The sequence below is a fragment of the Plutella xylostella genome, chromosome 14 (assembly GCF_932276165.1).
Source record: "Plutella xylostella chromosome 14, ilPluXylo3.1, whole genome shotgun sequence".
Classification (NCBI taxonomy): domain Eukaryota; kingdom Metazoa; phylum Arthropoda; class Insecta; order Lepidoptera; family Plutellidae; genus Plutella; species Plutella xylostella.
This window is the reverse complement of record NC_063994.1, coordinates 10177099-10193455: the sequence shown is the minus strand read 5'-3', so window position 1 is coordinate 10193455 and position 16357 is coordinate 10177099. Positions and strand designations below refer to the sequence as shown.

Below are 16357 nucleotides of genomic sequence, written 5' to 3'. Positions count from 1 at the left end.
CAAATGGAACCTTCTCATATCCCCTCAAGTTCTAAACTGCCTTCCTAGGCTTGTACCATTCCTAACCACGCTGGTCCAGTTTTTAGTCTTTAAGTGATCAGGTTCTATGACCAACCTAACTTTGGAACTAAATACAAAGAAAATAATTAATGGTCTCTCCCAGGATTGGTGAAGTTTCTATCTACACCATAGACCACTATGTCTCAAACATGATATCCTATGCTCACAGCAAGACACGGACCACATCCAAGCCTGGAGGGTTATTTAATTAATTGTTGTCACTGATGCCGAGTTGCAGAAATAAACTTTAAGCTAATGTCACCATGAAATCTATTGCTTCCTTTCTTTGACAGTATAGAAATATACATATTTTAATGCTGACATTAGCTTAATCTTTAGCACATCTAGATATGTGAACCCACCACAACCAGCATGGTGGGACATGGTCCAAGCTAAGAAAGGCAGGTTAGACCTTGGGTATATGCACAAAGGTTCTATTCGAGAGAGCCAGGTGCAGGTACCTATACCCCCACAGAGAATAAAATAGAATAGCTTAAGGTTCCTTGATTACTAACCATTACACCATCTACATATATGAGTGTATAGCCAAGTGTGCTTTTATTAACACATTATTTCTCCCGCAGTGCCTGGATAGAGACGAACAACATCAAGCCGTACCAGGAGTTCAAGGAGCAGCTGATCAAGTCGTGCAAGACCGCTGCCTTCAAGGAGGCCGTCGCGCAGATCGAGGACTACATGGTCAACCCTGAGGTTAGTAGAAGCAGAAGATCTTAGGCACCGTGAACACTAAATTGCATTGAATGTTGGATTAACTAATGAGTAACAAGCAAACAAGTTACGTGTCACACCACTTGTCAGATCAAGAGGCATACCTCTTGGGTGGGCACAATGGCCTGCGTCAGTGAAGGACAGCAATATAGCTCTTAAAATGTGCTGCCAACTACATGGTCACGTGAGGTTTGTACTCTAGAAGATCTTACATCAATGAAAGTTACCAATACAGCTTTAGTAAGCTTGGCTGATGATGAGCTGGTGATAAACCTTGAACATTGGTTTGGTACTTTGAATTATGATGAAGGAAGATATTTCATGTGGTGTGTGATTCTATTCACCATAATTTATAACCGTTTTTGAAGAGCCACGTAGTGGATATCCATTGTGTAGTGTCTCTTTTGAAGGCATACCGTTGGTATCTTTAGCATTAACATCCTTTGATATCTAATTCACCAGACATAACTTTAAAGATTACTTCTTATCTTCAAGAAGGCCTATGTCCAGCAGTGATCAGTCCTATATTTGATACTTCGGTTGCTAGCGGTTTTTAAGTATGTCATGTTGAATAATCCCAGGTGTCTCCTATTTGCTTGCTAATTTGATTGAACAAAGTAATTATGCCAGCAATACATAGCACATCTAGTTTAGTCAAGTTGTAATGCTGAAGTGGCATTGGATGTTTATGTTTAGCGTTCACATCTGGCGAACAGCCGATAGGATAAAGAAGAATACAATAGAATAGGAGTTGTAAAAGTTGGTTGTCTATTCTGAAAGTATAAATAAAGCACCCTTTCCTAACGGGGCGGGGTGGGAGAAGTTTGTTTTAAATACGTACGTATGTACGTCAGCTGGTACCGTACCACCACCGACAGAATCCTTAGGCAGCGACGCTCGCCTGTCAAACATCTGTCAGATCCATACAAGTTACGTCAGATTTGACTGGAGCGACGCTGATTAATAATTGCTAAATGCTTATGTTCGGTGGTGGTAACCCCACAGGCACACCTGTGGGGTTACCACCACCGAACATAAGCATACTACAAACAGTAGACCTACTGACGATAGTGTACTGTTATGAGTTTGAGCAGGATTCAAGATTCAATGAAAAAAAATCTGTTGATTGTCGAGATGAGTTTACCATCATTATGAGCTACGTTTATGTAGGAAGCCCTTAGGAACCACGTAACTCGGTCATTCTCTGAAGAAGTGCAAGTCAAGATGTCACAAATGTTTTCCGTCGCACTCGCTCACGAAGCCGCGCGATGTGTGAGCGCGACGAAAAACTTTTGTGACGTCTTGGCGTGCGCGTTTTGCGCCCCTCTTTCAGAAGATACTTCTTGGGTTCCCTTGGAAGTTCCGGGTGAAGTGGGGGTTGACTATAACAAACCCGCGCCATGACATTGATGCGCCTCTTAAGTCGCCCGTTCCCCGCTGCCCGCTATCCCTTTATGTACTTATATCATTCTATAATAAATGCAACATCCGCAAATGTTTATTTAAATGTTTGTGTTAAATGCAACATTTTGTTCTATGTCGTTTGTTTATCCGATATTTTTCATTTGAAAATCTATCTGAGTCACCTAGATTTGATAAAAACTCAAGTCTATTGGTAATACAGGACAGGGTAGGCATAGGTGCATTGGCTGCGTCCACTGGTGTAAAATGCGTATGCTTATATAAAATTTGTTAAGTCCTTCTATAAAAAAGCCAATCGACATTAAATAATCAGCATAAATACTCATACTCAGCATAAGATATAAAATATTTGAAACCTACTGACGGGAATCAAACGCGGTAAACCTGCCATCACAGGCACATCATATAAAACCGCTACGCTATTACTATACAATGGTTGTAAGTACTATCAATGTCTGCGACAGATCGATAAATTTGTCTCGACTGGTCTAATTAATTAAACTAACCCATTGGTTATCGGTTTTCAAAAGATTGACCAATTACCTACCAGTTGAGCGAATTTCCCATAAATTGTTATAACAAAATACTTATCTGCCGAAAACTCATATGGTAAGGAGATCATAAACCGGTAACACGCAGATAATAGAATAGAATTAGTGTGAGCGGTGGTAGCTCAGTCGGGTAAGCGCCCGCTTCTCACGCAAGAGATGCGGGTTCGAATCCAGGCGCTGACATGTACTAATGAGTTCTTTTAACTTAAGTACAATGTATACCATCGCTCTTACGGTGAAGGAAAACATCGTGAGGAAACCTGCATAACTAGACTTAGCACATATAGATATGTGAACCCACCAACCCGCAGTGCACCAGCGTGGTGGGAAATGGTCCAAGCTTAGGAAGGCAGTTTAGACCTTGGGGATATGCACAAAGGTTCCACTCGAGAGAGCCAGGTGCAGGTACTTACACCCCCACAGAGAATAGAATAGGCAACAATTAGACATGTCTACACCCCTGTCTACATTCCCTTTTTTGGGTTTCCATAGGCTTTTATATTAGTGTAGTCTTAATATGTACGCTTTATTATATTTATATTTGAAACAAATTCATATATAACAATTTAAAAGTTACATGACCAACAAAGTTTCTGGGGATAAAATATTTAAAAGTCTTAGAACAAAGATTATCCAGATTTGTATACTTGACACTCTGACCCACCCCTATCCTCCACCACACACAAACCACTCTACCACCACCGTCTAACCCCCCCTCTGTAGAGTGTAGAAGTACGGCGACATCGACGGTCCCTTACGCGACACGGAGCAAGACTTCGACAACATGAAGAACATGATGGAAGAGGAGCCGACCGAACCCTTTTCGGCTTATCCTTACTATTTTTATTTTATTTATTTTATTCAGGAAACAAACAGTCACTTACTAATAATTTAACAAACATTTTTGTAAATAGACCTGGAGTTCCATAAAAAGATACACTAATATTACATTAATTCACACTAGGTACATAGCTACGTTTACACTTAAAGAATAATAATAAAGTTTAATTTAGTTTAAGGTAATATTATAAATGCGAATGTAACTGTGTCTGTCTGTCTGTCTGTCTGTTACTCTTTGGATTTGAATGAAATTTGGTATACATATGGTATACACCCTGGGAAAGAACATAGGCTACTTTTTATCCCGGAATTCCCACGGGAAAACTTTTTAAGGCGAAGCGAAGCGCGCGGGAAAAGCTATTATACCATATACTTACTAATTTACAACACCCACTTTACATCTAACCTGAAAGAAGGTGACTCAAGGGGTCATTCCAAACAGCTTCTTGTAAATACTACTTCATATTAAAGTCATTTGACCAACAAAATTATGGAAAAAGACAAAGTTTTTTCTCGAATTTTCAAAAGTCGTAGATTTTTTAGGCACTTGACACCCTGAGCCACCACTCTCCTCCTTCGAAACACCCTTTATAACGCCCCCCACCCTCTGTAGAAATACGGCGACATCGACGGCCCGACGCGCGACACGGAGCAAGACTTCGACAACCTCAAGAACATGATGGAAGAGGAGCCAGAAGAACCGGCCGAGCAAGAGAACGAGGTCAAGAAGAAGGGGACGCCTAAGGTAGGAATGGGGATATCTGTGCTGTGTTTTTACAGCTATTTTCAATAACTCTATCTACCGATGACTGGTAGTTACTTTCATACTATATTGACTTTGACCATTTACAACCCTATATTGACAAAGTTACAACCTGTCAAAATCGTATGAAAGTAACTACCAGTCATCGGTAGATAGAGTTATTGAAACTGGCTGTTAGCGCTTGTTCACGTTAATAAGGATTCTCGGCATGTTAATATGTATCGATCTATGTATGTGTTTATATGTGTATATGTATCAGCTGACCGATACCCATATTAAAGGCTATGACTAGCTTGTTGGCTGTGTGTGAGATGCCCCCACATTATGTTCACATTTCACCATTACATTGTGTTAAAACCAAGTCACATAGTTATAAAATTAAGTAAATATAAGATGTGCAGATAAAGAAAGAATTTGTTATGGCGGACGGGTTCACGTTATCTCGCTCTGTCGTGAGCTTTTCGTAGGCTTGTTAATAGTCCCGCTTATGGAAAGCCGCCATTTTAATTTTGTTTCTTTATCCGTGCACATTAGATTTTGATCACTTCACTCCTTTTATAATATATTTTTGTCAACAACAAAACAGCATCGTGTTTTATCCTAACGATATGATGTGACGCTATTTGCACCCTCTAATATATATCTGCTTTACTATGAGTATACGATACACATCAGTAATAATTAAACCTTAAAGCATGGCGTAGCATTTTACAGATAATTTTGCTCGACGAAATCTGCACCTAATCAAATCCTTGGCTGCTGAAATCCTCTCACCAAGCATGAAACAATCACTCCATTTCAGCAGCATGCAAATTCGGACTCTATTCCCAAGCAGCACGGTAACGCTTCGCATGGTTAACATTACTCCTAACCAGACCTAACGAACAAACCATAAGACTCTGCTAATAATTTATAGATTCGTTTGGCCATTTCAAAGGTGAAGCCAATTAAGAGGTCGTCATCAGCCGGAGTCAAGTCCGTTCCTCGGAAGAAGACCAAAAGCTCCAGTCTGAGTAAATCCTTCACCGACAGCGACTTGGCAATGGAGAAGCCTTCGATGCTGAACCACTCGTTCTCGAAGAAGTCTAGCCTGTTGCATCGCCCGTCGAATATTCTGCGGCCGGTGAGTGGGTTTTCTAAGAAGTTAAAGGTGAATGAATGAATGATCGGTTGAGTGAATGAATATGAAATAAATATTAGTACGGTGGCCTGCGCCTAAAAGTATACAGGCGGAGTTTTTAAAATAGCGATCCCTGATGATGGAGGGACCAGCTACATCTGTTATAAATCCGGGGACGTGTTGTGTGTGATGTGTGTAGCAGTGGTTTTTATGTGGATGTGCTTGAGCAGCATGTGAGCTTGGGATCGCTATTTTAAAAACTCCGCCTGTATACTTTTAGGCGCAGGCCACCGTACCTATTACGTATGTTTAGTTTATTTAAAGTCCTTTGCCGAATTGACCAAATATCTAAATGACCACCAGAGTTACCCCCTTTCTGGTAAGTAATAAAAAAAATAGCAATTTGTATAACGGACGGATTTGTATAATAGACGATGTTTGATCCAAGAAGGGGAATACACATAGAACGTTGGCTACTAATGCCGACGAGTAAGTTTCATTCATTGACGAACCAGCACTGATAAGCTCAGGAAAATAATCCATCCAAAACGCTACCGGAGCTGCCAGCTTTCTCTCTGTATCCTCCCTTACCTTACCCACAAGTCGCTTTAAAACCTCACAAACAACTTTCAAAATCAAAATGGCGTCCAAACCTCACTTCAAAGTTAGAAGTTCAAACTCCACCACCACCCAAAACTCACGCCCCCCGTCCAAATTTCCAGGACACGCCCCCGCTAGACCTGGAGAACGTGTCGGAGACGCTGCTGGAGAAGAACATCCAGGCCAGCCAGATGACCTTCGGCTTCCTCGGCCTCGGCATCATGGGCAGCGGCATCGTGAAGAACTTGTTGAACTCCGGCCACAAGGTGGTCGTCTGGAACCGCACTGCTGCTAAGGTTAGTGGAGCTTTTTTGTTTTAAGGTTACGGATGACTGCCTATTTGTGCTTCAACAACTCATACGAGTTCATCTGAATGGGGTAACCGATTTAGACCAGCTCGGTATACTGGCTTCCCTTGAGGAGACTGACCCCTGACTGCCTATTTATTTCCTGTTTTAAAGGGACTTTAGGTACTTAAACTGGCAGGGCGTAATTTTTGACAATATGCCTACAGTCACGACCTCTCAAATGGTTTTGTTTCAATTCTGCCAATGTCATGTGTTGAAGATGAAGATAGAGTGGAAATGAGTAATGGCAATAGAGGGTTTTAATTTTTAGTAAGAAAGTAAAATACTAATTATAGTTTATTAGGAGGACCTCAAGAATATTAGCACCAGCGCGGTTAGGGTTTTGGTTTTTTTTTAGTAGTAGTTTCAGCGACTAGTTTAGTAATTAGTTAAATTGAAAAGAATGCTAAAACCGTGTGTTTATTTACATATTATTTGATGAAATTAATCTGAAAAGGTACTCTCAGATTATACCTACCTACCTACTCTCTCATTAGCTATACATACATGTTTTTTTTAAATCTGCTCTGTAGTTATCACTTATCACTGTTTCATGGAAAAATATGTAGTTTGTGGACCCCTGGCCGACATCGACAGGACAATCCTAGGCGGGTTTCTAGTAGAGGATAGATGATGAAGACCGAGGACTAATTATATTGCCGCTGTAGGACACAAATATAGCTACAGGCTCGTAGCCAGCAGGAGGTTCGTAGTGGTGAATAGAATAATATGAGGAAGACCTAGGACTATAACTGTGCTACCACAAAAAACTTAAAACACTGTTTAACTAGTGTTTAAAACGAAATTTGACAGTTTTTGTAGGCGTTTGACAGCTATAAACACCTTTTAAACACTGTCTTAAGTTTTCGTGGTAAGGCCCTAATAGTTTGACGCTCATGGGGAGTATAAGCAAAGTCTTAGTAAAGTTCTTGTGTAGGTACTCACAAGCTTAATAGAAATCACCAATAGCCTATCGCAGTCAACTGATGGACGTAAGCATCTCCTGAAGCACGCCACTGGATACGATCTATAGTTTTCCGCTTCCAATCACTACCAGCCACCTTTCGCAAGTCATCACCCCGTCTAGCCGGAGGGCGTCCCACACTACGTTTGCCTAGTAGCGGTCCCCACTCCAGAACGCGTTTACCCCATCGGTTATCGGTTCTTCGACAGATGTGACCAGCCCACTGCCACTTAAGCTTACTAACTCGGTGAGGTATGTCCACTGTCGGTAACTTTAGTCTTTGTCGGATCACTCATAAAATTATGTCGGTAACTTTAGTTCTCTGTCGGATTACTCATAGAATTAGTCCTGTTTAATTACTGTATTGTATAGAGTCTGCACAGAACCCACGCAACGGTTATCGGTTCTTCGGCAGATATAACTAGCGCACAGATAATAACATTAAACGAATTCTAACGATTGAATGCATCTGATTAGTATCAATTTCCGTAGGTAATGACTGAATCCCGGTGCTATAGCACAATGGACCGTAGAGGGAAGCGGGTGGTTATGTAATCATTGACTGCATTATGTGTTTATATGTTAATACATATACTATGTACATACTGTGTGTGTGGAATTGTGTAGATTCGCATCGCAGTGTTACAATGTCTGTATTGACCATACTGCACATTGCATTGATTTAATTATAAATAAGTTGTTTGATAATTTTAGTAGTACAAACGATCATCCTTTCATCTATTTTTTACTCATTATACTCAGAAGTTTGGCACATTTTAGATATTATACATACAGTTGATAGTTAGTCAAAATCTCCACAAAATTCCCCATCTTCACATTACAAGCCAGTCTACCAATCTAAACAGATATCTAACCGCTCACTAACTCGTTTACGGAAGTGCCGGTAACGGATATACGTCTCGAGATGACCACTTGATGCGTCCTGATTGGTCCACACGTGCTAAAAGCTGTATCTATGGCGGCTCTTAACTGAGTAGGTTTCCTAGCATCAATGGCTATTGTCTGAATAGGTTAATAATGGAGGATGGGTTTCAGTTAGGCATAAGGTGACATTTCACTTTAATGTAAAAAATGTGATTGATATTTTGGTTCATCGTGCATAGCTTTTGAATGTGTAAATATACTTACCGGTTTTATGAAATATAGCTAAGTTCAGTTACTATTAAACATAAAAGGTAAAGCAATTTATCGGCCTATCCATTTAGGTTTTAAGTCACGCAGTAAATTAACTAAAGTTAATTATTCATGGGTTGTTTGTCTGAGAGTCGTGACATCATTTCAGGAAATTAGTACATTTTCACGGTGCTATTATTCAACTTGTATCTGTTTGTAACATATAAAGACTGACGCCTATCTCCCAGAGGGGTAGGCAGAGACTATGGACCTCCACGTGCCAAGATCTTGACATACTTCTTCGCTTTCTAAAGTCTATTCATACACGATGGTCGGTTGCGAAAACTTCTAAAATGCCTCTTCTTGAGCATGTCGCCTATTTGGTCGACATACTTGCAACTAGGACGTGTCCTACCGACACAGCCATTCATCTCCGCACAATCAACTTTCGTAAGTCGTCTTTCATTCATCCTTTCAATGTGACCAAACCATCTAAACTTTATGTTTAGTGTAGATGATGTTAGTCGTAGAAGTTAATTTTTTATTCAATAAATTATCTAATAGTAAAACTATTTGAGTATAGGATCATATAAATAGTTAAACCCAGTTAACTGCATGGTATATACTTGCCTTCGTATTTAAGTGTCACGTTTCTTTGAGTCGTGCTCACCTGATTATAAGTAAACAATTGGTTGTTAATTTGTAACTTTGTTTAAGTTATTTATATTGTGGCGTATATTCCAATTCAACGTTGCATTTTCATTGATGATTAACTGAAATGTCTGTTTCAAAGTTCTCACGGAAGACAATCCTTAGTAGGTCGTTAAATTTATCAATTACTATCAGGACTTTACTGAATGGGAAATACCTGGAAATACCTACCAACCGGTTATAATTTTCAACAAATAGGTAGGCACGTAGTATTTTAGTTTTTCTGATACGCAGTCAAATAATAAATGAGCGGATAATTAACAAAACCAAATTGGCATCTTGCATTGAATTAATTTTCGATAATAATATTTATATGACTGTGATAAATAAAGGCATAAGCATTATCATTTTATTATTAGCACTTAGTTAACTCGTATTCTTAGAAAAATATGTAGGTTACCTATTGATTAAATAATAAAGTTTAAATTGATATTTTAGTATCGTTAATCTACTTTAAACAAATTGAATAGTTAGATTAGAATTTAAACATTAATAAAAAGAGCATTATTCATTAGGTAATTAAGGACGTCATATCATATCACTTGACTAAATTTAACTTGAAACTTGAGTAGGTAAGTTGTTTCATAATCTATCATTGTACATTTCATTGTTGAAAATATTTGCAAAGCCATATTCACGTTGCAAAATCATTTTAGTTGCACTTTTACGTTTCTAGAAGTAATATTATTAGTTCAGCGATTTATATATTTTCTACAATAGTACATATTTATTTATCTATTGCTCACAATAAACGGTGAAATCTAAAGGCCCGTGTTTTATTTACGGTTTCTAGTTTTAGACAAATCTATTCTCTAGCGATGAGTGTGATGACTAAGTGGGAGACCTGCACTAGTAAATGGTAAATGAAAGTCAGTAGAATACATTGAAAAATAATTTATTCACCATGATTTATGATGGGTTTGATTACTCTTGTTATATATTTTAAAAATCTTCAACAATGTTTGTATATTTCGTATTAAGAAATGTTATAATAACTGCATTTGGCATTTCACTGCAAGACTCAATTATTATTAGATAAATACTACAGTATCGACAATGATGTGAAAATATTTTTATTTGATAACTCGAGTTACATTTAGGTAGTTCTACTGTTCTAATAATTTACGAAGTTTGAGATCAAACAATAGTTAGTGGTCGGACAGAGGATGGCGCCCCTACTAGATATACACCAATTATAAAACTCCTTGCAACAATTACAACAAGATAGTAACAACTTCCTTAAAACCTCACTTTAGTCTCTACATTTTAAGTTGAACAAATATAAAATGCATAATGCTCTAAGATATTACCCTAAAAATACATCAAAATGGAAAATAAAGTTACTGAAACGAGTCGTTTACTGAATCAATTATTTACAGTACACTAATACCCTCGGGTCTTTCCTCGCACCTGCACAGCGACAGCTGCGCGAACTCAAATCTAGGCTATCACAGCTTACAAGTAGGCGTCGTCAGACGTAGGAGGCTTGCGCGGCGCGCTGAGACACGGCGTACAGTTTGAACACTCGTGTCACCAGCCTGTACTACAAGGGGCCGGGGTGGTGGCACAGCGCCACGCACTCGCCGCACGCGCGCGCGCCCGGCTCCTTGTCCACCTCCACCGCCAGTAGAACCCTGGCCGCCTCGTGCGCCGCTGCGTCGCGGAGCTCAGGCGAGCTGGCGCTGGTCGGCAGCCTCCGCGCCCGACCCTCGCTTCTCTCCCCTAGCAGCGGCTCGCTAGCAGGCTTCGCCTCCGGCTCTAGATACGGCCGGGAATGACGCGACGTGCAGGGCGATGGCGGAGGTTCCACTTGAAGTGGCTTGATCATGGCCAGCAGCCGCGGCGGCGGCGCCGACCGCTCGATCATGTTCACGTGCACTCCATCAGGGACTCTAAACCCTCCGCGTTCAATCATGTCGACGTGAAGAGCCTCGTGGAACGGGAACGGCGGCCGCTCGATGATGTTGATGTGGATGTTGTCCGGCAAGTCTACTGGCGACCCGCGCCGTGACGTCACAGACCGCTCCGTCGGCGTGTAGTACACGGAGACTTTGCTCTCAGTGTCGAACACGGGGTCGGGCAGGCTGCTCAGCTTCTCGATCTTCGTCTTGAGGTACATGTCGATGACCTCCACGTCCGGGTCAAACGGCATCGAGTCAGAGCGCCCGCAAGACCCGCTGCGACAGTTCTCGAAGTACAGACTCGGGAGGTTCTCCAGTACCTTGTTGAGGGTCTGCTGCTGGTACTTGTAGCTCTCCCGGAGCCGCAGGATCTGGTGAGCGCTGAACTTGCGGATCTTGTTCCTCTGGAACACGTAGTTCTCGCGCACCCAGTTGAGCTGCGACGTGGAATAGTCTCGGACGCGCTTCACCTGCAAAGTGACACCCTTAACACTCGCTTTAACTACGCCTCCGCCTCGCATTTGCATTATGCTAATCTACTCAAGGGGATTGTATTATGCTCTAAAAGAGTTGGCAACCAAAACGAAAGTTAATTATGTGTGTCTCGACGCGTTTGAGTTTAGATAGCGGAGTAATGAATGCAGATAGATACCTGATCGCAGTAATTGTCTTTCATGGACGACAGGTGGTTGCTGCCGATGTCTCTGATATTGCGGAGGTGGCTGGCTTGCGTCGAGTAGCTGCCCTGTATCCAGTCCATTTGCTGCGTACAGTTCTCTTTTATACGATGCACCTGTAACAAAACATATACGCTTTTAATCTCTATAAAACATGTGTTACAAATGACATTAATATGCAAAGAGTATAATGTAACTGTAGCAGTCAACAATAGCACCTATGTGTTAAGAATTACGAGTGGTTAATGACAAAAGTATCAGGTTACCTGGACCGCGTAATTTTCGCGCAATTTATCGAGCTGTTGTCGCTTGTAGGTCTCGATGTTGTCGAGCATGTGGTATATCTGTCGGCTGCGCGGCGCGCTCGGACGGACGCAGCCGCAGCAACTGCAGCAGGTCTCCATCAGACGGAACCTGCAAATTGAAGGCCTAGAGTCATGAGAAATGTCTAGGTAATCGTGGAAATCGGCAAAACTGTTTAGAGGCTTATTTTGTTTAGGTAATAGTGGAAATCGTCGAATTAAAACTGTTTGGGAGCAAATTATCTCGAGTGTATTCATAAATAACGTCATGCTTGGAATGCGCTTGGCGTCACAGATTCATTTCAAAGTGGCTTGAAGAACATTGCATAAGACGACGTTAACTAACCTGTAGAATATGTAGATGAGCACTTGAACTAGCAGCGTGATGAGTAAGAAGGCTGCAGCGCATATCGCCCCGCACAGCAAACTGTACATCTTGATCTCAAACATAGTCATAGGGTCTATATGCAAAATCACTTCCGCGGAAGCGTTCGCCGTAGGGTTCGACGCGAAACACAAATAAGTTCCCGTGTCTTCTCTGTGAATGTCCTGGATGTATAGCGAACCGTTCTCTAGCACTTTCACTCTCGATTTGTAATTGTCTATGGCGTTGTAGTACTGGTCGTGAGCGATGCCGTGCTTGTGGAATATGTCCGGGATCAGCAGATCAGGGTTCCAGTGGTACACGGCGCGAGTCGGCGTGATCCAGGTGATGGACGGGGCTGGGTTCCCGTCGAACTTGCACTCGAGCAACGCGTTGGTTTGAAGCCTATACAGAATCATAGGACTGCTGCTGACGAGCGTCGGCTCGGTGCAGTGCGTGTTGCGTAGGATCCTCAGCATGTCTCCCGGGTATTGCAGGATGCAGCTGAGATCGGAGCGGATGATGTCCTTCCGCAGCTCGGCCCACTCCTCGAACCACGCCATGCGGCAGTCGCACGCCCACGGGTTGTTCGATATCGTCAGCTCTTCCAACTTAGTCAGACTTTTCAGGGACAGAGGCAGGAACGTCAGCATGTTGCTGCTGATATTCAAGTGCGTGATGTTCGGTATGTCCTCGAACACAAACGGCTCGATCTCGCGCAGGAAGTGGTTGTGACGTATGTACAGCTTCCTCAGCGCCGTAAGACCTTTGAAGTTGGTGTTCTGTATCACGGTTATCTCGGTGCTTTCGAGGTAGAGTGTTTCGAGATTGTCGTTGTATCGGAAGAGGTTCGCCGGCAACAGCCTCAGGTTGTTCCCGCCCATGTTCAGCCTTAGTAAGTTATGCAAATATTTAAAAGCATCGTTTGATATGTTCTGGAAGTTGTTCCCGTAGAGGTTGAGCTCTCTGAGAAGGCTGAAGGTGTCGAACAGCGCCTTCGGGATGTAGCTGAGCTTGTTGTTCGACAGGTCCAGAGTCTCCAGCTCCCGCAAGTCGACTAGGGCATTAGAAGTAATTTTGACTAGGCTATTATTATTTAGGAACAATACTTTCAGTTGTCTATTAGGTTTAAAGAAGTAGTCTAAGAAACTAGCCATCTGATTAAACGATAAATCCAGGTACTTCAGCCTGGGCATTGTGGCGAACAATTGGAACGGGATCAGTCTCAGCCGATTGTGGGATAAGTCCAGCACTTCGCACCCTGACAAGTCAGCGAACGTCAGCCTTCGGATATCATCGAGTTGGTTCCAGGACATGTTGAGATGGTTGAGCCTGGTGAGTTGGTTGAAGAGCGATGGATTTATACTCTTGATATCGTTGCTGCTCAGGTCTATGTGTTCGAGGTTGGGGGTGTTGTTGAAGAGGTCGTCCTGGAGGTGTTGAATGCCGGAGTGCGTCCAGGTGAGCTCGCGGAGGGCGGGGCCGTGGCCGGGGACGGTGGTGGTCAGCAGCGCGGCGGCGGGCGGCGGCGCGGCGCGGCACGACACCGCCGCCGGGCCGCACGCGCAGCCGCCCGGGCAGCCCACCGCGCCCCCACACACTAGCGCTAATGCCACCAGCTGCACCCACACCATTATATTACAACCCTCATAGTCTTATGCACTGGAACAATAGAAAGGGGAGGGTTATTTTGTGGTTAGAGTCATGATTGTCATGTCTACTGGTGGCTACTTCCAAGTCCCTAGCTACAAGACGATGGGATGCGGAAGGTAGCTATTTTCTTATAACCTATTGCTAAATGAACCCTAGTTCGAATACAATATCTGAATGAAGCAGTGAAACTTGGATGGTTACATTCTGTCATAATATATGCCTAACATTTATTTATATTCACACTCCAACCTTCATAGGTTCGCCTGGACAAATACCAAAGTCAGTGTGTCGTTAGTTATCTCATTGTTTATGTGTAGTGGACGTTGGATGCTAATGTTTGTGGGTCAAAGTTGCTTCATTCCTCCGTGCAAAGTTGGTACATTGAACAACCTATTATCTCGGTAATTTGGTGCTAGTTTCAATTAACAACGTAAATGGTATAATTAATGTTTTGTTTTAACCATCCTCTTATGGAATAGTACCAACTCGTATCTAGGTTGCATGTGTAATATTGTGTAACCTTAATACCTATGTTTTTGGTTAAAAATGATTTTTTTTGTGTTGGAAATATTGTACTTTCAGTTCCCACTTTATGTGTTAGTTAATTTTTACATGTTTGTTAAATGCAACGAGTGAATAGGTTTTAGTAGTAACCTATTTTTAAACCATTAAAATTAGTAATGTATTTTCTCTAACACGAGTTGGAATGTTGTGTGAATTTATCATAATGTTTTACTTTTTTAATTGAATAATTTGGTTGCCTGCTAATGTTTTGACTGGTTCTATTTTTGCTACAGACTTTTTACAATGTTGTGTGTGTTGCTGAGATATTCATAATGGTTTATTTAAACTTGAGTAAATGCATACCTACTCAGAACTTAAAGCATATCATAGAATAGCCATTGAATAAAAGTGGATTGTATCACTTTGTGCATTGTTGTATATTTCATTACTCATCTCAGCATTAGTGGGAAAAATAAGAAAGCTGCTTCCTATTGTTCATGTGCATTTTGAAACACTATCCTTGCCATATTGTTGTTACTTCTCTAACAATCACCATTGTTAAAGGTTGTGATATTATATTTGTATGAGTGTGTAATGATAATCACTTAATGATAGTGCAATATGTGTATACTTATCTAATATTCATCATTAAACTTTCATTCATAGTCATTTGTAGGCACATAAAGCATTCTTTAATAAATTACTATTCCTAGAAACAGAGTTGAAGGACTATAGCACTTTCACGACTAGCACATAACGACACCACCTACTATTTCCTAATGGATACTTTGATTAATCACCCAGCCTACCTCCACACTACAGGGAATAATGGAGTTTTGCAGCCATCACGAATATGCTAGCCAAAACAATATGTTTTAATTGATTCCATTGTTTTCGATTGAGCCTAATTCGCCAGAACGGTCGTCAATGGCCTGCAGATTAGTGTTAATTGTATTGTGTGCATCTGCCTGGTTGTGTTGTGTACAGCTGGCTCACTCCGAGGCCCGCTGCGACCCTGGTGGCCGTCCCGAATAACTGGTCACTAGAACACGTTTCCACACACCGCACTAGTTCCAATAACACGTTAACAAGCTCACATTTACCTAATACTCGTCCATATTCTACGCCAACTTGCATAATTCAAGATTTTGTGTTGACAACAGACACGGGTCGGCCTGCCATACTGCCGTCGCGCGGTCACAGAACACACACGTCACACATCATGCAGCCTTCACTAAAAACTTGTACACTCGCGTCAGTAATAACTTGTGATGAGAATTTAATGCATAAATTCCACAGTAAAACGAATATTTGCCGTCTTTGCTCGCGATAATGAACAACGCTGTCACTACTGTGAAGCCGAGCACTAGAAAGAAATAAATGGCGGACGGGTGAGCTGCGCGCGTGGCGGTCTCTGTCGCACTCGGGGGGCGGCGCGGCGGCCGTCTCGCTCGCACAATGGCCCAGTCAGCTGGCGCCGCCGAAGCCGCCCGAACATTGCCGAGCGGTGGCGAAAGTGGTATCGGAAACCGTAGCGGAGCTATCCGCGGCCGCCCCGCGCCTCGTTCGTTCGAGTCGCATTTTTGCTTCTGCCGTCTTCCCCTGCTTGTCGCCATGTTGTCGCATTGAAAACAAATTGATTAAACAACGCGGAATATGTAGCTAATGCCCAAGCAAATATTTGTCGGGGTCCAGCCGCGCTGAATGCATAAATT

At 42.1% G+C, this 16357-nt stretch overlaps 2 protein-coding genes across 8 annotated transcripts in view; one reads left to right on the top strand and one right to left on the bottom strand.

The window, feature by feature from the left end:
* Positions 1-16357, top strand: part of LOC105381381 (putative oxidoreductase GLYR1 homolog) — a 69598-nt gene that overhangs the window by 1156 nt on the left and 52085 nt on the right. For 5 of the 6 annotated variants that reach the window (XM_048625276.1, XM_038120477.2, XM_038120476.2 and 2 more), the window contains exons 4-7: positions 645-771; positions 4216-4347; positions 5282-5488; positions 6208-6381. In XM_048625276.1, the coding sequence (XP_048481233.1) occupies positions 645-771; positions 4216-4347; positions 5282-5488; positions 6208-6381 (640 nt within the window). The remainder of the gene's footprint in view (positions 1-644; positions 772-4215; positions 4348-5281; positions 5489-6207; positions 6382-16357) is intronic. The other variant, XM_048625275.1, reaches the window with a different exon arrangement.
* Positions 10121-16034, bottom strand: LOC119694338 (immunoglobulin domain and leucine-rich repeat-containing protein 2). Of its 2 annotated transcripts, none has more exons than XM_038120474.2 (5): positions 15746-16034; positions 12468-14147; positions 12086-12233; positions 11795-11935; positions 10121-11627 (listed from the first exon to the last, which is right to left on the bottom strand). In XM_038120474.2, exons 2-5 carry the CDS (start codon positions 14117-14119, stop codon positions 10785-10787), a joined length of 2784 nt encoding a protein of 927 aa, XP_037976402.1. In that variant the 5' UTR covers positions 14120-14147; positions 15746-16034; the 3' UTR covers positions 10121-10784. The 2 variants fall into 2 exon arrangements, with proteins under 2 accessions (XP_037976402.1, XP_037976403.1); XM_038120475.2 differs by having other exon boundaries at positions 10121-11612; positions 15746-16032.